This window comes from Rhinopithecus bieti, unplaced genomic scaffold (genome assembly GCF_001698545.2).
Source record: "Rhinopithecus bieti isolate Rb0 unplaced genomic scaffold, ASM169854v2 scaffold_25394, whole genome shotgun sequence".
In the NCBI taxonomy this organism is placed as follows: Eukaryota; Metazoa; Chordata; class Mammalia; order Primates; family Cercopithecidae; genus Rhinopithecus; species Rhinopithecus bieti.
The window spans coordinates 68,425-89,373 of NW_016811676.1; the positions used below are offsets into that span (position 1 = coordinate 68,425).

The 20,949-nt window shown below is 44.7% G+C and overlaps 1 protein-coding gene across 1 annotated transcript in view; it reads left to right on the plus strand.

The window, feature by feature from the left end:
* CHAF1B (chromatin assembly factor 1 subunit B) overlaps nucleotides 1-20,949 on the plus strand; it is an 80,741-nt gene that overhangs the window by 50,676 nt on the left and 9,116 nt on the right. The window contains exons 3-7 of the mRNA XM_017894612.1: nucleotides 6,660-6,777; nucleotides 8,124-8,227; nucleotides 10,983-11,079; nucleotides 13,081-13,165; nucleotides 16,056-16,149. Of these exons, the coding sequence (XP_017750101.1) occupies nucleotides 6,660-6,777; nucleotides 8,124-8,227; nucleotides 10,983-11,079; nucleotides 13,081-13,165; nucleotides 16,056-16,149 (498 nt within the window). The remainder of the gene's footprint in view (nucleotides 1-6,659; nucleotides 6,778-8,123; nucleotides 8,228-10,982; nucleotides 11,080-13,080; nucleotides 13,166-16,055; nucleotides 16,150-20,949) is intronic.

Genomic DNA, 20,949 nt, shown 5'->3' on the forward strand with positions numbered 1-20,949 from the left:
GGATTAATTGTCCCATGTTGGATTTAATTACCAGTATCTTCCTTTTAAAACCTTAACCCTCAGATCCAGACAACATTGTTCTTTAGTCAAGCAAAGCATGTGTAAGCAGCCTTTTTCTGAGTTCTCCTGGAAGGGACCCACAACTATACATTTTCAAATGAATTTTAAAAGAAAAAAGCCTTGAAACTATAGCTCGGGCTGATGTGCATGTGTCTGCCTCCTCTTTTAGGGGACATTTGTCTGTTAGGGGACATTTGATAAAGTTCAACAGGACACAGGCTCTCAACATTTTGTAGCTCACAGATAGACATGTGGAAGGCAGGAAGCTATGATAGGGGTTAAAAGAATATGCTTGTTGATCTTTAAATTTATCTGACTCTGTCTGTGAGGAAGTGAACTGTTTTCTCTGCCTGTTTTTGTATGTGTTCGGCAAAAGTACATTTTCCCCTCTGCCTGCCCAGTTGTTGACGGGTGAAGTGTGTACACTTACAACTTGCATGTTCTATGTGTGCTGAGCATGACCATTTGCACCTCGCTTGCCGTGGCCTCAGCTTTCATTTGCTAGTGTTTTAGATCTCTCTTTGGCACATTTAGAGCCCATTTTGATATTTGTTTAAAGTGGTTGGTGAATGTGGCTGTTCTTTTTTGATCCATGAGGCGAAAGGCCAGTAGTTTGCAAAATTGTACCACTCCGAGATAAAGCTCACAGTTACTTTGTTCTTCTTGATTTATGAAGGGATCACAAATCGACTTCTTCAACAAGTGTCATAAAGTAGATTTTCAGGTTACTGTTCTACATTCAAAGACCCTGACATGGATCTCTTTAATCACATTTCACTTTTCTTTAAACTTTAAACTCAAGGGCCATTAATTTTGTGAATTATATGGATGATTGTTTTCAAGATGTTTGTCTCTCTTCACAAGCTAGCAGTAATTTTTCTGGGTGTGTTAATTAATTAATTTATTTAGCGACAGTGTGTCATTCCATCACCTAGGCTGGAGTATAGTGGTATGATCATGGCTCACTGCAGTCTCAACCTCCCAGGCTCAGATGATTCTACCACCTCAGCCTCCCAAGTAACTGGGACTATAGGCATGCACCACCTCACCTGTTTTTTGTTTTTTGTTTTTTTTAATTTTTCGTAGAGATGGGGGTATCACTATGTTGCCCAGGCTGGTCTTGAACTCCTGGGCTCAAGTGATCCTTTCGCCTTGGCCTCCCAAAATGCCAAGGTTATAGGCGGGAGCCACTGTGCCCAGCCCAGGTATGTATTATAATTTGCAGAGCCTCATCTTGCTCACAACATTTAGTCCTGGTGTCCTTGGGCATGTGGGCATCTGCTGTGTGTTAGGCACCAGAGGATATAAATTCAAATGAGACAGACTGAATGGAATATTGTCACAAATGTAACTTCTCCTAGAGGATGATAGTTTTAGCTCCTATGACCTGCCTTTGGGAATTCTGTGCTTTAAACATTGTTCTACAAAGATACTCTGTAAAGATGGTCCAGATTAAAATGCCACTTGAGAAATTTCTGGCTGAATTCATCCGGCAACTGTTAGAATGTGCTAAATGAACCTACAGTTAGCTTTTTGGCCCTGATGGCTGTGTTACTTTATGGAGTAATAGTGGCTGCATTCTATTCAAGGCTTACTGGCTGCCTGGCATTGTATGTATGATCTACCCATGTCTGTCTGTGTACAGTGACAAAAATTTGTTAAGCACTTACTGTATGCCAGGCAGGAATGAGGCCAAGCCCTTTCCATGTTTTTTTGTTTGTTTGTTTTTTGAGATTGAGTCTCACTCTGTCACTCAGGCTGGAGTGCGGTGGTGCAATCTGGGCTCACTGCAACCTCTTACTCCCAGGTTCAAACAGCTCTCGTGCCTCAGCCTCCCGAGTAGCTGGGATTACAGGCGTCCACCACCATGCCTGGCTGATATTTGTATTTTTAGTAGAGATGGGGTTTTGCCATGTTGGCCAGGCTGGTCTCAAATTCCTGGTCTCAAACAATCCACTTGCCTCGGCCTCCCAAAGTGCCGGGATTACAGGCATGAGCCACCATGCCCAGCCCCTTTCCATGTTTTTTTAATCTCATTAAATTCTTCTATCACTCCATGACAGGTAACTGAGGCATATCAGTGTTAAAAGCCTACTCACAGTCACACAAGCTAGTGAGGAGCAAAGAGAGCATTGGAATCTGGGCCAACTGGCTCTGCAACCTGAGCTCAAGCGGGCAGCATTATCTGGGTGTCTGAATTGTCCTGATAGAACTGTACTCCTCACCATTATTGTCTGCTGTATTATGCCTTCCCCAAGTGTCCAATCAGGTGGAATCATGGTATTTAACTTATTTCTGTCTGCATTTTAAAGAATTCTCTTCAAAAGTTGGCTATTTCAACTCAAAAGAACAACCTTTGCCTGGATTTATGGGCTTGCACTGTTTTTTCCTACAAATTCTGAAATTAAGTCAATTAGGGAAAATATTTCGTTATTATTAATTTGTAAGCAAACTTGTCGTTTTGCAGTGTTCAGCAGGCTATGCTTTCTAGAAGGAGCTTGGCTGTCTTTTCTATCAGTGGTAAATAATCAAGATGTATGACTATCCAGTTGTTCCCCGTCCACGGGGCCCTCAAAACCAACCAATTCCAGCACAAATTATTCTTGAAACTTTAAACATACAGTTTTCTTTCAGAAAAACAATTTCTAAAACTAACAACTGGAGCCTGTTAGATTCTGTTGTGAGAAATGTTATTCCAAGTAGGGTCTGGAATAATTAAGTACAAGTGTGTTACCAGTAAGAACCCACATCATTTGGCGGTTTCTTCAGGCTTTGTAACTGTTGTAGTGCAGAAAATGTGGTAGAGGGGGGCGGTCTTGTGACTCAGGGAGGGCTGTGACCTCAGTGAGTTTTAATCCCCTGACTGAGTTGATCATGGTGATTATGCATAATGGCATCTTATTTTCTTAATGGCAAGATTATTGAATCTTAGCTTGGAAAGGGACTTTAAGATCATATGTTTTAACCCTTAGCTTTCTACCAGATCAAAATCTAAACCATCTGAGATATCGCCGTGATCATTATTGGATATTTAAACTTGTTAAGCTTGGGGCTCCCACAGCGACTCCATGTCAGTGTGTTTCTAACCTGGTCCTGCTCCAGGTGCACTACAGCGTCAAAATTTTGTGGTTGGGGCAGAAGTAGGGATAGAAGTCTTAGAAGCTTTTAAAAAGTTCAGTTGATTCTGCTGCTTGATAAAGCTTGGGCATTCATTTTGCACAGTGGTACTGATAGGGCAGTACCATGTTTTTATTTTTATTTTTTTTTGAGACGGAGTCTCGCTCTGTCGCCCAGGCTGGAGTGCGGTGGCCGGATCTCAGCTCACTGCAAGCTCCGCCTCCCGGGTTTACGCCATTCTCCCGCCTCAGCCTCCCGAGTAGCTGGGACTACAGGCGCCCGCCACCTCGCCCGGCTAGTTTTTTGTATTTTTTAGTAGAGACGGGGTTTCACTGTGTTCGCCAGGATGGTCTCGATCTCCTGACCTCGTGATCCGCCCGTCTCGGCCTCCCAAAGTGCTGGGATTACAGGCTTGAGCCACCGCGCCCGGCTATTTTTTATTTTATTTTTTTGAGAGAGTCTCACTCTGTCACCCAGGATAGAGTGCAGTGCCACGATCTTGGCTTACTGAAACCTCCGCCTCCCGGGTTCAAGCGATTCTCCTGCCTCAGCCTCCCAAGTAGCTGGGATTACAGGCGCCTGCCACCACCCCCGGCTAATTTTTGTATTTTTAGTAGAGATGGGGTTTTGCCATGCCGGCCAGGCTGGTCTTGAACTCCTGAGCTCAGGCAATCTGCCTGCCTTGGCTTCCCAAAGTGTTAGGATTACAGGCGTGAGCCACCGTGCCTGGGCTATTTGGGCATGAATTCTAAAGTGGGATATGAAAGAATCCAGCAATGGCCAAGTTCCTCATGGAGGGGTGCCATGCTCAGAAGCGCAGCATGCCCTCCCACTGGCCCCTCTTCAGTGGGCTCTGAGTAGCTGCTCATGTTTGATCTCCCTGTAAGAAAAGTAGTAGCTGAAAAGCACATAAGCTGCCAGCACTGTGGAAAGCCCCGCGATGCTCCCTTTCCTCACAGTGACATACTTGTTGTAATACCCATAGTAACCTCTGAAACGCTCCAGCAGTGCCCGTCGGGGTAAGATCCCACATCAGTACCCAGCTTGGCAGCTCCTCTGGTCTGACATCCATGCGTTTTCTCCCATTCCCTGCTGTGCCTGATGCTGCTCTGGAGTCCTGGTGTCTGCAGTGCCAGGCTGCTGGAGGGTGCTGGGGAGGGAGCATCCCGGGAGTGTCGTTAATGAATGGCCTTGTGATTTGTGCTTACTTGTTTGTGGGAATAGATTGATTCTTGTTTTCTGCCTGTGCTTAAATGGGATAAAACTATATAGAAAAAGTAAACCAGGATGGGCGCAGTCGCTCACACTTGTTGTAATCCCAGCACTTTGGGAGACCGAGGCAGGTGGATCATTGGGGTCAGGAGTTCGAGACCAGCCTGGCCAATATAGTGAGACCTTGTCTGTACTAAAAATACAAAAATTAGCTGGGCATGGTGGTGCACTCCTATAATCCTAGCTACCTGGGAGGCTGAGGCGGAGAATCGCTGGAACCTGGGAGGTGGAGGTTGCACTGAGCCAAGATAGGATCATTGCACTCCAACCTGGGCAACAGAATGAGACTCTGTCTCAAAAAAAAACAAAAAGTAAACCTTCCTTTTTACCATACTTTAAAACAATCTAGAAACTATTACAAAATAAAACAGAAATCTAAAGTTTTATTTTTGCAGAAGGAGGAAAAGAGACCTGGTTGAGTTCAGTGCCATGATGCCCACAGCGCATGACAGGGTGTGTGTGTATGTGTGTGTGCGCATGCGCACGCACGCTGATTTGTAGAGGGAAAGGTGGGGAGCAGGAGCGTCACCTAGGGGTGGCTGCCTGCTGTCTGCCCTGAGGTTGCACATGGCAGTCCCCATTTTCCAAAGTGCCTTGGCCTTGGAGGCCCAGAAACCTGCTGTTGTCAGCACGCAGAGAGTGCTCATCCATCAGGGCTAATGGCGTCTTAACCAAGCTCCCAGACTAATGTGTGCAATCAGGATTACAGTTAACTTAGTATGGGAATACAGGCTGGGTGCGGTGGTTCACGCCTCTAATCCCAGCACTTTGGGGGGCTGAGGTAGGCAGATCACCTGAGGTCAGAAGTTCGAGACCAGCCTGACCAACATGGAGAAACCTCGTCTCTACTAAAAATACAAAATTAGCTGGGTGTGGTGGTACATGCCTGTAGTCCCAGCTATTCAGGAGGCTGAGACAGGAGAATCGCTTGAACCTGGAAGGTGAAGGTGGCAGTGAGCTGAGATTGTGCCATTGCACTCCAGCCTGGGCAACAAGCGTGAAACTCCATCTCAAAAAGGAAAAAAAAAAGAATGGGAATGCGCATGTCCTCACAACCTCATTCATTCACTCTCCTGCTGTGCACATTTCTAAAGGAAGCCAAGGGATGGTCAGAAGGTTACGTGGTAATCGTGGAGTCAGAATGTGGGGAGTCATCGGACTCAGACAATGGGTGACCTCAGGCTAAAGTACCTGATATGTCTATAATGATATTAATAGCTGACACTTCCATGGGGCTTACTATCTGCCAGCCATTGTGTTGTAAGTGTGTTATACACATTGACCAATTTAATCCTCAGAACAGCCTGTGAGGTAGATACATTGTTTTCCCCATTTTTGAGACAGGGTCTTGCTGTGTCACTCAGGCTAGAGTGCAGTGGCAAGATCAGGACTCACTGCAGCCTCTACCTCCCGGACTCAAGTGGTCCTCCCAGCTCAGCCTCCTGTGTAGTGGGACCACAGGTGTGTGCCGCCACACCTGGCTAATGTTTTTGTTTTTTAGTAGAGACAAGGTCTTGCTGTCTTGCCCAGGCTGGTCTTGAGCTCCTGGGCTAAAACAACCCTTCCGTCTCAGCCTCCCAAAGTGCTGGCATTACAGGCATGAGCCACCCCACCCTGCCTATTATCCCCATTTACAGGTGAGGAAACAGACATCAAGATGCTAAGTGACTTGCTGAAGGTTTTTCAGCAGGAACATTTGCCAACCCCTGCACTAGGGGTTCTTTACTGTTTTGTTTTTCTGTTCAGCTATTTATAGATTATGCCTTCAGTTTTGTTAACGTAGCCAGTGTCGTTTTGCAGTGGCATTTTGCTGGCCTAGGGACCCTTCTGTTGAAGGTGATTTTGTATAGCTCTGATCTATTATGAATTTGATTTTGGAGTTTCCGCTGAGAAGGCAAACCTGCTTTCCCTGTTGAAATGCTTGGAAGTAAATCATTGTGGCCATAGTGTCCACTGAACAACATAAATGTTGTTTTAATACCCTGAACATCCTGATGTGCGGCTCATTTTTTTTGTGTTTTTAGTAGAGACAGTTATCCAGGATGGTCCCGGGAGGCGGAGGTTGCAGTGAGCCAAGATCGCGCCACTGCACTCCAGCCTGGGCGACAGAGCGAGACTCCGTCTCAAAAATAAATACATAAATAAATAAAAATCCTCATGTGAAGGAGTGTGGGTGAAGCGTGGATCACTGTAATTGAATCGCCCCGCAGATGCCGTCATCCTGTTGTGGAAGGTGAATGATAACAAGGAGCCGGAGCAGATCGCTTTTCAGGATGAGGACGAGGCCCAGCTGAACAAGGAGAACTGGACAGTTGTGAAGACTCTGCGGTAACTTGGGAGGGACCCTGGCAGTGATCTCTCTTTAGGCCAAGTGCATTAAATGGAATATACATTTTGACTTTTTTTTAGTGTGTTTTTTTTGAGATAGGGTCTCATTGTCACCCAGGCTGGAGTGCTGTACTGTGATCAGAGTACCCTGCAGCCTTGACTTCCCAGGCTCAAGTGATCCTCTCACCTCCCAAATAGCTGGGACTACAGGCACATGCCACCACACCCTGCTAATTTTTACATATTTTGTAGAGACGGGGTCTCACTATGTTGCCGAGGCTGGTCTAATTTAGAAGTTTTATTTATGTGAAACAGTCCTAAGACAATAGTTTTAAAGGATGAAAGCATAATTAAAATGGATTTTCTTAGTTTCTCCTATGAATTTTCTCCGTAAAAGGATTCAATTTTAAAGATACAGCTATCTTTTTTTTTTTTTTTTAAGATGGAGTTTCGCTCTTGTTGCTCAGGCTGGTCTCAAACTCCTGACCTCAGGTGATCCACCCACCTCACCCTCCCAAACTGCTGGGATTACAGGCGTGAGCCACCGCACCTGGCGAGATACAGTGATCCTTGAAAGTAGTTTTTTATAGCTAATATAGTGCCAGTGGAAATTTTGGAATCTCATTTTATGCATGGTTCTGGAGCTTGCCCTTATATTTTTGATAACTTGTCCTTTTTTGAGTTAATAATTGCTTCTTGTTTTGTTTTGTTTTGTTTTTTAGATGGAGTCTCACTCTGTCGTGTGGGCTGGAGTGCAGTGGCATGATCTCGGCTCACTGCAGTCTCCACCTCCTGGTTTCAGGGGATTCTCCTGCCTTAGCCCCCAAGTAGCAGGGACTACTACGGGTGTGTGCCACCATGCCTGGCTTTTTTTTTGGCTAATTTTTTTTTTTTTTTTGAGACAGAGTCTCACTCTGTCGCCAGGCTGGAGTGTAGTGGCACAATCTCAGCTCACTGCAATCTCCGCCTCCGAGGTTCAAGTGATTCCCCTGCCTCAGCCTCCCGAGTAGCTGTGTCTACAGGTGTGCACCACCACACCCGGCTAATTTTTTGTATTTTAGTAGAGATGGGGTTTCACCGTGTTGGCCAGGATGGTCTTGATCTCCTGACCTCGTGATCTGCCTGCCTCGGGCTCCCAAAGTGCTGGGATTACAGGCGTGAGCCACCACACCTGGCTGATTTTTGTATTTGGAGTAGAGATGGGGTTTTACCGTGTTAGCCAGGCTGGCCCTGAACTGACTACAGGCAGTCTGCCTACCTCGGCCTCCCAAAGTGCTGGGATTACAGTTGTAAGCTGCTATACCTGGGGAGTAATTGCTTTTTTCCTCTTTGTTTTTGGATTCTAGGGGCCACTTAGAAGATGTGTATGATATTTGCTGGGCAACTGACGGGAATTTAATGGCTTCTGCCTCTGTGGATAACACAGCCATCATATGGGATGTCAATAAAGGTAAATGATATGTTTTTGTTATTAGCAGGAAGAAATATTCTAAGCGTCTATAAAAGCCTAAAAGCCTAACTTGCTTTAACTTTTTTTTTTTTTTTTTTTTTTTTTGAGGCAGGGTCTCGCTTTGCCACCCAGGCTGGAGTGCAGTGGTATGATCTTGGTTCACTGCAGCCTCCACTTACTAGGTTCAAGCGATCCTCCTGCCTCAGTCTCCCAAGTAGCTGGGACTACAGGCACGTACCACCACACCCAGCTAATTTTTGTATTTTTAGTAGAGACAGAGTTTCATCATGTTGGCCAGGCTGGTCTCAAACTCCTAACCTCAGGTGATCTGCCTGCGTCAGCCTCCCAAAGTGCTGGGATTACAGGCATGACCCACTGCCCCTAGGCCTAACTTGCCTTAACTTTATTTTTTATTTTTATTTTTTTGGAAACAGAGTTTTGCTCTTGTTGTCTAGGCTGGAGTGCAGTGGCACAATCTTGGCTCACTGAAACCTCCACCTCCTGGGTTCAAGTAATTCTCCTGCCTCAGCATCCCGAGTAGCTGGGACTACAGGTGTCTGTCCCCAGGCCCGGCTAATTTTTGTATCATTAATAGAGATGGGGTTTCACCATTGGCCAGTCTGGTCTCGATCTCCTGACCTCAGGTGATCTACCTGCCTCGGCCTCCCAAAGTGATGGGATTATAGGCATGAGCCACCACACCCGGCCTACTTGCTTTAACTTTAAAAGCAACACAAAAAATTGTTTTAGGGAACTAGAGTAGGTGGTTGGCTCAACAGGATAGGGTTTAGTACCATATGCCATGGATTGTCAGAGGGTAAGAGGCTTAGTAGTGGTGCTGCAAGTTACTGATACTGGGGCCAGGCAAATCCCACATGGTGGGGCCAGCAGATTAGATGACAGGCCCAAGCCCTGCCTTTATGGAGGTTAGGATCTTGGAAAGATGAACAAGTCACTTGTAATTTATAGGGCATTGCATGCTAGTTGATGGGGTAGGTTTCCATTTTAGAAGATCAAGGAAAGCCAAGGACATTCTGTTCTCTAGTTGGGGAGACAGTGGACATGTGAAAAGTTATAGTGGTGTAAAAATAGCTGTGAAATGCCAAAAGCAAGTAGTGGCTAACTCCTAACCATTTTTATCTCCCGCCATCCTTTACTCAAACTTTGTTGTCTCCCAAACCTCTTCCTGCCAATTCTACAACTCAAGTACCTGGGTAGGGCAGTTGTTATTGGCTGCCCCTGCAGCAGTGTGTCAGCCCAGTTCTCATTCAGTCTATAAAAATTGTTGCTCTTTTTAGTTCCATGCTGTCCAGCCAAGCCATCCTCCATCCTCCATTCTGTCTTGTTTCAGGTTTTTTTTTTTTTTTTTTTGAGATGGAGTCTCCCTCAGTCGCCTAGGCTGGAGTGCAGTGGTGCGATCTCCGCTCACTGCAACCTCTGCCTCCCAGGTTCAACAATTCTCCTGCCTCAGCCCTCAAAGTAGCTGGGATTATAGGCACCCCCCCCAACCCCAGCTAATTTTTGTATTTTTGGTAGAAATGGGGTTTCCCCATGTTGGCCAGACTGGTCTCGAACTCCTGACTTCAAGTGATCTGCCTGCATCAGCCTCCCAAAGTGCTGGGATTACAGGCATGAGCCAGGATTTTAGGTTTTACCATAAGTGTGATGGGTTGTTACTGAAACTCACCAAAAACCTCAAAAAAAAAGAATGACTTGTCAGGCACAGTGGCTCACGCCTATAATCCCAGCACTTTGGGAGGACTGCTGAAGCCTAGGAGTTAAGACCAGCATGGGCAACATGGCAAAAACCTCTCTGTAGCAAAAAAAAAAATGCAAAAATTAGCTAGATGTGGTAGTACATGCCTATAGTCCCGGCTACTAGGGCTGCTGAGTCTCTTGAGCCTGGGAAGTTGAGGCTGCTGTGAACTCTGATGGCGCCACTGCACTCCAGCCTGAGCAACAGAACCAGACCCTGTTTCAAAAAAAAACAAAAGAAAAACAAAAAGGAATGGCCAAGACTTCATAACTCCCTTGTCTTTTCGTAACTCCCTTGTCTTTTTATGCAGGCAATCTCTGTGTGCTCAGTATTTTCCCCAAAGTCCCTTTTTCAGCCCTGTTCACATTGTCTGCTCTGGGCCCTCCTCATCTCTCTCTTGGTCTACTCTGTCACCTCCTAACTAGCAACCCTCTTTGTCATCTTCTAAACCTGTCTCACCTTTAAAATGCAGGTGACTCCTCAGCTCGAATACCCGCAGCCTTTTCCTTACACACAAGGTCTCTGGAACACTTCTCTTTTCCTCCTTATCTTCTGTTCTTGGCCCTCCTGTGTGCCCATTAACAGTTCTCAGCTGCCTCTCACTGCTCCATATTCTCTTCACTAAGCTGTCTTAACCCGGGGATTCCCTGACGATACCTTCTTCCACCCTTCATCTGCTTCATCCCGCCTGACCTGGGGAGCTGAACTTAGATCTTCTCAGACCCTCTGCCCTGTGCTGTCAGCTCCCCTCCCTGGGTCCACGTGTGTGATGCCTGCCTGTTGATGGGTCCGTCTGATCTGTGAGCTCCCTGAGGGTGGGGACTGCATGAAGTCATCTCTGTGGCCCCAGAGCCTGACACAGGATTTAGTATGGAGTCTCTCACTTACTGCCTGCTGAGTGATGCATGGTAAAGGGAATAATATTTAAGTCATAGTTTATACCATTTGGGCTCAAATAGGTTTTGATAATACTGTTTCGGTGTGTGTGTTTTTTTGTAGGACAAAAGATATCAATTTTTAATGAACATAAAAGTTATGTCCAAGGAGTAACCTGGGACCCTTTGGGTCAATATGTTGCTACTCTGAGCTGTGACAGGTAAATTCAACTTTAGCATTTACTTGGAATTTCTTTGTATTTACTTGTAATTTTCTGAAGAGAGGTATTTATTGCCACTTAACCAAGATTTATCATAGTCTAGCTTTGATTCTTTTGTTCTTGTTTTCATACTCATTCTTACAACATAATCAGAAATTGGAAATTAATTAGGACAAGTGCCTTCCATGAAGTTTGTACTTAGTAAATCTTTTTTTTTTTTTTTTTGTTTAAGACAGAGTCTCACTCTGTCACCCAGGCAGGTGTTGTGGCACAATCTCATAATCTCAACTCACTGCAACCTCTGCCTCCTGGTTTCAAGCGATTCTCCTGTCTCAGCTTCCCTAGTAGCTGGGATTACAGGCACATGCCACCATGCCCAGTTAATTTTTGTATTTTTAGTAGAGACAGGGTTTCACCATGTTGGTCAGGCTGTTCTCAAACTCCTAACCTCAAATGATCTGCCTGCCTTTGCCAATGTGCTGGGATTATAGGCATGAGCCATCATACCCGGCCCTGAACTTAGTAAATCTTTATTATTATTACTATTTTTTTTTTTTTTCTGAGAGAGAGGCTCACTATGTCACCAGGCTGGAGTGCAGTGGCGCAATCACAGCTCATTGTAGCCTTGACCTCCTGGGCTCAAGCAATCCTCGTAATTCAGCCCCCCAAGTAACTGGGACTACAGGTGTGTACCACCACAGCCGGCTAATTTTTATATTTTTTGTAAAGATGAGATTTTGCCATGTTGCCGAGGCTGTTCCTGAACTGTTGAGCTCAAGCCATCTGTCTGCCTTGGCCACCCAAAGTGCTAAGATTACAGGTGTGCTACAGTGATTTTTATTTTTATTTTTTAATTGTTTTTTGACACAGAGTATCACTCTGTCCCTCAGGCTGGAGAGCAGGGGTGCGATCTCGGCTCACTGTAACCTCCACCTCCCAGATTCAAGCGATTCTCCTGCCTCAGCCTCCCTGAGTAGCTGGGATTACAAGTGTGTGCCACCATGCCTGGCTAATTTTTGTATTTTTAGTAGACAGAGTTTCACCATATTGACCATGATGGTCTCCAACTCCTGACCTCAGGTGACCTGCCCGCTTCGGCCTCCCAAAGTGCTGGGATTACAGGCGTGAGCCACCTCGCCAAGCCCAGTGATTTTAATGACTCCATTTAAATCGATATAAAAAATAAACTATTTTTGTCCTTTCTGAAAAGAAGTCTTGTTGCTGTGTTTACTGGCATAATTGCATTTAATTGTATTTTGGAATAAATATTTTAAAAAATGAGGAGTGCCTCCTATATTACTTAATAGTCCTTTTGAATATTTAACTACTTTTAATTAAAACAAATTGAATATAAGATGGCCTTGGAATAAAAGTGGTAGGGAGGAGTTAGTGTTTATTTTTTATAGAATTTCCTGCTGTATTCTAAATACCATTTATTTTCTGATAAGTGTGTTTTATTCAGACAGTCATCAGTAAAACAATCTGATTAGCTAGTGGGAGTAATGTGACTTACCAAAAATTTTTTTTTTTTTTGAGACAGAGTCTTGCTCTGCTGCTCAGGCTGGAGTGCAGTGGCATGATCTTGGCTCACTGCAACCTCTGCCTCCTGGGTTCAAGTGATTCTCCTGCCTCAGCCTCCCAAGTAGCAGGGATTACAGGCGCCCGCCACCACACCCAGCTACTTTTTTGTATTTTTGGTAGAGATGGGGTTTCACCATATTGGCCAGGCTGGTCTCAAACTCCTGACCTCAAGTGATCCACCCGCCTCCGCCTCCCAAAGTGTAGGGATTACAGGCATGAGCCGCTGCGCCCAGCCTGTAATATCCTTTAGGTTGTTAATGCTTGCTTCCTTCTTAATTACCCAGTTGTGAATATCATTGATAAAAGCTTTTGCAGACTAAAAGTTGTTGAGGTGGTAATAGGCTGTTGGTAATAAGTTGTTTCTGTGTGAAGCATAATTCATTTACTAGAAGTGGTAAATCAGACATGTTCTTTCTTCAGGGTGCTGCGAGTGTACAGTATGCAGAAGAAGCGTGTGGCTTTTAATGTTTCAAAGATGCTGTCTGGAATAGGTGCTGAAGGAGAGGTATAAAATATTTTGCTATTCTTTTTCAGCAGTGCTTTAACTGAGACTTAGGAAGTCGTGAGCTCCTCCCATACCCTTGCGGCCAAATCACTGGCCTCAAGGAGCTGATTCCTGAACTACAGTAAGGTTTCCTTTTGGACAGTCAAGGCTCCGTTACTGTGGTGGGCTAGTCTGTTAGGAAATGGGGACATCTGGAGACCAGGGGAGAGCCACTGATGGAGGATAGGACAGTGGTTTTCCACCCTGGCTGCACCGTTGAATCACCTGGGAAGAATTACAAATATGGGTGCTGGCCGGGTGCGGTGGCTCATGACTGGAATCCCAGCACTTTGGGAGACTGAGGCGGGTGGATCACTTGAGGTCAGGAGTTTGAGACCAACCTGGCCAATATGGCCAAACCCCATCTCAATGAATTACAAAAATTAGCCAGATATGGTGGTGCAGGCCTGTGATCCCAGCTACTAGGGAGGCCGAGGCAGGAGAATCACTTGAACCTAGGAGGTGGAGGTCTCAGCAGTGAGCTGAGATCATGCTACTGCACTCTGGCCTGGGCGACAGAGCGAGACTGTATTTCAAAAATAAAATGAAATAAGGCTGGGCATGATGGCCCACGCCTATAATCCCAGCACTTTGGGAGGCTGAGGCGGGCAGATCACCTGAGGTCAGGAGTTTGGGACCAGCCTGGCCAACATGGTGAAACCCCTTCTCTACAAAAAATATAAAATTAGCCGGGCGCATGCCTGTAATGCCAGCTACCCAGGAGGCTGAGGCAGGATAATTGCTTGAACCTGGGAGGTAGAGGTTGCAGTGAGCTGAGATCGCGCCATTGCACTCCAGCCTGGGTGACAAGAGCGAAACTCAGTCTCAAAATAAATAAATAAAAATAAAAATATGGATGCCATGGGCCCAGCCTGAATGGCGTGATTCTCTTGGCTGGAGCTAAGCAGGGCCTCCGTGATTCTCAGGTGTAGCAAGGGCTGGTCACTACTGATCTGGGAAGATCCCTACATGAGGCAACAGAAGATAGGCAGGTCGAGCGTTGGATCTGTCTGGCAGCAGGCAGTTTACTGTCTTGGCAGGTAGGTAGAGAGCTTTGCTAGCAGACAGCGGAAACCCAGCCAAAACACTGGTATTTAGGAATAGGAAGGATTTTGACTTTGAAAGAATTGGCAAATGAAAATAAGACCCTATTTCTGAAGGAATCAAGGCTACTGAGGCATGCAGCGAGGTGCAGGGGAGCAAGCTGGTTACTGGCTTCACACGGGGACAAGGTGCAAATGCACCCAAGGAACCAGGGTAAGGCAGTGTGAGCTGGGCACTGACAGGCACTGAGAGGTCACACCTGTGAAGTAAGAATAGTAATACTGGCCGGGCACGGTGGCTCACGCCTGTAATCCCAGCACTTTGGGAGGCAGAGGTGGGCGGATCACCTGAGGTCAGGAGTTCGAGACTAGCCTGGCTGACATGGTGAAACCCTGTCTCTACTAAAAATACAGAAATTAGCTGGGCATAGTGGTGCATGCCTGTAGTCCCAGCTACTCTGGAGGCTAAGACAGGAGAATCACTTGAACCTGGGAGGTGGAGTTTGCGGTGAGCCGAGATTACGCCATTGCACTCCAGCGCACTCCCAGCCTGGGCCCAACAGAGCGAAGCTCTGTCTCAAAATATATATACTGTAAAAATATATATTTTTGTATACTTATATAATATATATTTCATATAATTCATATTAAAATTTATATAGTTCATATGCATATTTTTATTTTTTGTATTTTATATATTACATACACATTTAATATATTTTATTTACATATAAATAAATATATACTATTTGAATATATATATTCAATATATATGAATAGTAATGCCTGCTTCCTTGTAGTCTTGAGAATTAAGTGCTTGTTTGTTGGGACAGTGTCTGGCTCTGTCACCCAGGCTGGACTGCAGTGACACGATCTCGGCTCACTGCAACCTTCACTTGCTGGGTTCAACCGGTTCTCCTGCCTCAGCCTCCTGAGTAGCTGGGATTACAGGTGTGCGCCACCACACTTGGGTAATTTTTGTATTTTTAGTAGAGATGGGGTTTTGCTATGTTGGCCAGGCTGGTCTCGAACTCCTGGACTCAAGTGATCCACCTGCCTTGGCCTCCCAAAGTGCTGGAATTACAGGTGTGAGCCACCATGTCTAGCAAACGCTTGATGTTTATAAAATGTCAATAAATAGTAGTAAAAACTGTCCCAGACAGGTGTTCAAGAAATGTTGTTTTAAAAGATTAATGGTTACCAGTTTAATAATCCACAATTTTCTTTTTTTAAAGGGTGCATTTATTAATAGCTGGATGTGGTGGCATGTGCCTATAGTCCCAGCTACTCAGGAGGCTGAGAAGGGAGGATTGCTTTGAGCCCAGAAGTTCTAGGTTGCAGTGACGTATGATTGCGCCACTGCATTCGAGCCTGGGTGACAGAATGAGACTGTCTCTAAAGAGTGCGTTCAGTTGGAAATTCTAAATGAATCCGCACGGATGGAAAGCAGAGGTCATCTTGCCACTATCTCCCAGTCTCAAGCCCCAGACATGCCACTGTTGACCCTGTGGTTTGTGTTCTTAAGAGTTTTTAAAAATAATTTTAGAACACATAAAACACACAGATATACATATAGCTTTACCTAACAAAAATGTGTGGTCAGTTTTCCTGAATGTTTACCCTTGCAGTGTTGTACAGTTATCTGATTTGTAACGTTTCAGTTTCATTTATGATTATGTCAACAATAAATGACACTATGTAAAGAAAACCATAGGCTATTGTGAGTGTAAAGATTTGGAAAAATGTTTAAACTTTGTGTGTAGAAAAGAAACAAACAAAATAATAAAAATAAATGTTGTGTGTGACAGGCAAGAAGCTACCGGATGTTCCACGACGACAGCATGAAGTCTTTCTTCCGTAGGCTGAGTTTCACTCCCGATGGATCTTTGCTCCTCACGCCAGGTGTGTTTTGTAGTTTTGGACTTAAGGGAATGAGGGCCGAGCGGGGATGTCTGCTCCCATTTTACGCTGCTGCTTATCAGTTCAGTGAATGCTGGTTAGAGTGAGGGTCCCCGACTTACCTGCCCATTGGAACCTCCAGGAGAGCTTAAAAAAAAAACACTGGCTCCTATGTCCCACTCCCAGAGATTATAGTGTAATTGGCCTGGGTGGTGTGGCTTTTGGAATTTTAAGATTTCCAAGTGATTCTAACGTGCAGAAAACTTTGGGAGTTATGAGATTAAAATGATAGGCATTTTCTCTTACATAAATTTAACTTTTGGCCGGGCATAGTGGTTCACACCTCTAATCCCAGCACTTTGGGAGGCTGAAGTGGGTGGATCACCTGAGGTCAAGAGTTCATGACCAGCCTGGCCAACTTGGTGAAACCCCCTCTCTACTAAAAATACAAAAATTAACTGGGTTTGGTGGCGCATACCTGTAATCCCAGCTACTTGGGAGACTGAGGCAGGAGAATGGCTTGAACCTGGGAGGCGGACGGTGCAATGAGCCGAGGTCATGCTACTGTACTCCAGCCTGGGAAACAGAGTGATAACTTATCTCAATAAAATAAAATAAAATAAAATAAACTTTACTATGTAAACCTTTTAATGAACGCTTTTCCATTCATTAACATATATATGGAAGTCATAGTGCTAAAGCCAAAAATAAAGCTCCTTTATTGTTTTTATTCTCCGCAATAAAGAAGCGCATTTGTGACAGCATTAGACACATGGACAAACTTGTGGAAGTAGCAGTGGTCAAAATCAAAAGGTCAGCCAAGTAGCAAGGACAAGATAGGTTTATTGTCCCTAGGAATGAAAGGAGCTCAGCCCAGTAAGATAAGGCTAGGCAGTGTTGTGGCTACAGTGTTCTCAGAGGAGAATGTCTGCTCATTGCCATGGCTCCAGGACCATCCTGTGCATAAAGATGACAACATAGCCCAGGGTTGGGCCAAACAGGAGGGCACCGGCCAGCTTTGCCACTGAGTCCCACCCCAGCGGAGCCAGGGAGTGCCTGAGAAGGGTGTGAATCACACATGCAGCTGTGTGGGTAGGGCTTTAAAGAACACCGCGGAACATGTGGGAACGACACTTTGGCTCAAGAAGTCTCAGGCCCAAGAATAAGTAATTGTTTAGGTTATATGTACTAAAGTTAGTTACTAAACATTTATTAGAAGTTATTCACTAAATCCAGTAATAAATCGTTTTTCTTTTTGAGACGGAGTCTCGCTCTGTTGCCCAGGCTGGAGTGCAGTGGTGCGATCTCTGCTCACCACTGCAACCTCTGCCTCCCGGGTTCAAGCAATTCTTCTACTTCAGCCTCCTGAGTAGCTGGGATTACAGGCGTGGCTACCACTCCCCGCTAATTTTTTTGTATTTTTAGTAGAGACAGGGTTTTGCCATGTTGCTTAGGCTGGTCTCAACTCCTGACCTTGTGATCCGCCTGCCTCAGACTCCCAAAGTGCTGGGATTACGGGCATGAGCCACCGCGCCTGGCCTTTTTTTTTTTTTTTTTTGGAGTCTCACTTGGTCACCCAAGCTGGAGTGCAGTGGCACCATCTTGGCTCGCTGTAGCCTCCACCTCCTGGGTTCAAGCGATTCTCCTGCTTCAGTCTCCTGAGTAGCTGAGATTACAGGCGCCTGCCACCATGACTAGATGATTTTCGTATTTTTAGTAGAGACGGGGTTTCGCCATGTTGGCCAGACTGGTCCCAAACTCCTTATCTCAGGTGATTTGCCCACCTTGGCCTCCCAAAGTGCTGGGATTACAGGTTACAGGTGTGTGAGCCACCGTGCCCGGCCCCAGTATCAAATCCTTTACTAAGTGGCCACTCTAAAAATATTTTCAATTAAAATCAAGCAGGGTGGATGTCTGTTATCAACATTATTATTCTTTGTGGTGTTAGTGTGGGAAAAACAGGAAAATGAAATTACAAAGATCGGAAAAGAAGAGATAAAAAACTGCAATAGGATTGTATTTTAGAAAATCCAAGAGATTTTAAAATACTATTAGAATTTTAAAAGAATTTGATAAGATGGCTGGATAGTGTAAAATATATAAAAATCTGTTATCTTTCGTCTATATTGGCAGTGAGTACTTAGAAATGGAAGGAGGAGAAATATTTTATTCATTGTAGTGCAAAGTCTGCAAAATACATGGAGTAAATGTCTTTATTTATTTATTTATTTGAGACAGGGTCTCACTCTGTCACCCAGGCTGGAGTATAGTGGTGTGATCATGGCCCACTGCATCACTGCAGCCCTGATCTCCTGAGTTCAGGGAATCCTCCTATCTCAGCCTCCCTAGTAGCTGGGACCATGGGCATGTAGCACCATACCCGGCTAATTTTCTTAATTTTTTGTAGAGACAGGGTCTTGCTGTGTTGTCCAGGCTGGTCTTAAACTCCTGGGCTCAAGCAGCCCTCCCATTTCAGCCTCCCAAAGAGCTGGGATTACAGGTGTGAGCCACCACACCCCAGCAGAAGTAAATTTAATAAGGAAGGGGCAGGACCTTTATGGAGAAGCCTAGAAGGTCTTATTGAAGGTTATAAAACAAGTTCTGAACAAATGGAAAGATATATCATGTTCTAACAATTAACATACCAATTTCATTTCCAAGTAGAATTGCATTAAAGTTTTTTTTTTTTTTAATTGGATGAAATCTCAGCTTTGTTTAGTAGAATCAATGCTGAAGAATAGCCAAGGAAGTATGAAAAAAACCCAGTGATACTTGGTTGGGAGGGCATTTGCCTCGCCACATGTCAGAAGATACTATAACACTACTTTTATCCAATCAATATGGTGTTGCTAGAGGACCAAACAAATAGATTAGTGGACCAGAACACAGAGTCCAGAAGAAAAATCTCAGGATATAAGGCAATTTAATATATGACCTCAGGTACTGTTCCAGTGGAAAAAAAATCTGTTATTTATTTGTAATTAATTGTATGTTACTTAAATAATTCTCAAGAGAATTAGACACTGAAGGCAAATAGGACAAGAATATGTCATTAAGAAGGCTGGGAAGTGTTGAGATTGGACAAAGACCTATTCCTCTTTTTTTTGAGACAGAGTTTCACCCTTGTCACCCAGGCTTGAGTGCATTGGCATGATCTTGGCTCACTGCAACCTCTATCTCCTGGATTCAAGCGATTCTTCTGCCTCAGCCTTCCGAGTAGCTGGGATTACAGGCGCCTGCCACCATGCCCAGCTATTGTATTTTCAGTAGAGACAAGGTTTCACCATGTTGGCCAGGGTGGTCTCGAACTCCTGACCTCAGGCGATCCACCTGCCTTAGCCTCCCAAAGTGCTGGGATTACAGGCGTGAACCACCGCACCCAGCCTCCCCCTTTTTTTTTAATTGACAGATGAAATTGTATGTAGTTGTGTACGACATGTTTCGAAGTATATATATGTTGTGGAATGACTAAATCTAGCTAATTAGCATAGCATGATCTCACATAATTAGGATTTCTGTGGTTTGAACACTTTATATCTACTCTCTTAGCATTTTTCAGGAATATAATACATTGTTATGAACCATGTTGTACAAGAGATAGATCTTGCAAAGGGAGGACTCTATTATTGAATGAGTAGTGTTGGGGTAGCCAGCTATGTGGAAGAAGATAAAACTGGACCCCTTGCCTGGATATAAAAAATAAATTCCAGGTGAATTCAGTACTTAAACACAAAAGGTAAAAATAGAAAACTCTTGTAAGGAAATATAGGAGGACATTCTAGGAATGGAGAAGACCCAATTAAGACTGGAAACTGGCCGGGCGTGGTGGCTCAAGATCCCAGCACTCTGGGAGGCCAAGGCGGGTGGATCATCTGAAGTCTGGAGTTCAAGACCAGCCTGGCCAACATGACAAACCCCGTCTCTACTAAAAATACAAAAATTAGCCAAGCGTGGTGATGCACACCTGTAGTCCCAGCTACTCAGGAGGCTAATGCAGGAGAATTGCTCCAACCCAGGAGGCAGAGGTTGCAGTGAGCCAAGATCGCGCCAATGCACTCCAGCCTGGGCAACAGAGTGAGATTCTGTCTCAAAAACAAAACAAAACAAAACAAAAAAAACTGTATGTTCAAGTATGCTTATTGCAAGCATTGTTTATAGTGGTAAAAAACCAAAAGCAAATAAATACTCATTAATAGAGGTTAGATGAATGAATCTTGCAGTAAATATTATGCAACTACAAAAAAATAATGCATCAGTGCTATGCAAGTTAATTTTCGTGAGTAGTGGATTGAAACAAGCAAAATAAGGAGAAGTGTCAACAATACCCTGCTTTGTAAAACAAATGGACTAAATAAAAAAAAATCCTCCGCCGGGTGTGGTGGCTCATGCCTGTAATCCCAGCACTTTGGGAGGCCAAGGCGGGCAGATCATGAGGTCAGGAGATCGAGACCATCCTGGCAAACACGGTGAAATCCCGTCTCTACTAAAATTACAAAAAGATTTGCCAGGTGTGGTGGTGGGCGCCTGTAGTCCCAGCTACTCAGGAAGCTGAGGCAGGAGAATGGCGTGAACATGGGAGGCGGAGCTTGCAGTGAACCGAGATCGTGCCACTGTACTCCAGCCTGGGCGACAGAGCGAGACTCCGTCTCAAAAAAAAAAAAAATCATAGAGGTATATATGTGATTGAGTTATAACTGATTGTAATGATTTTGTGAGCATGGGGGAAATGTACAGATAACATAATGGTTTGTTGAATGTTAAAATGGATTTCTTGGGGATGGAAGAATGGAGTGGCATGAAGAG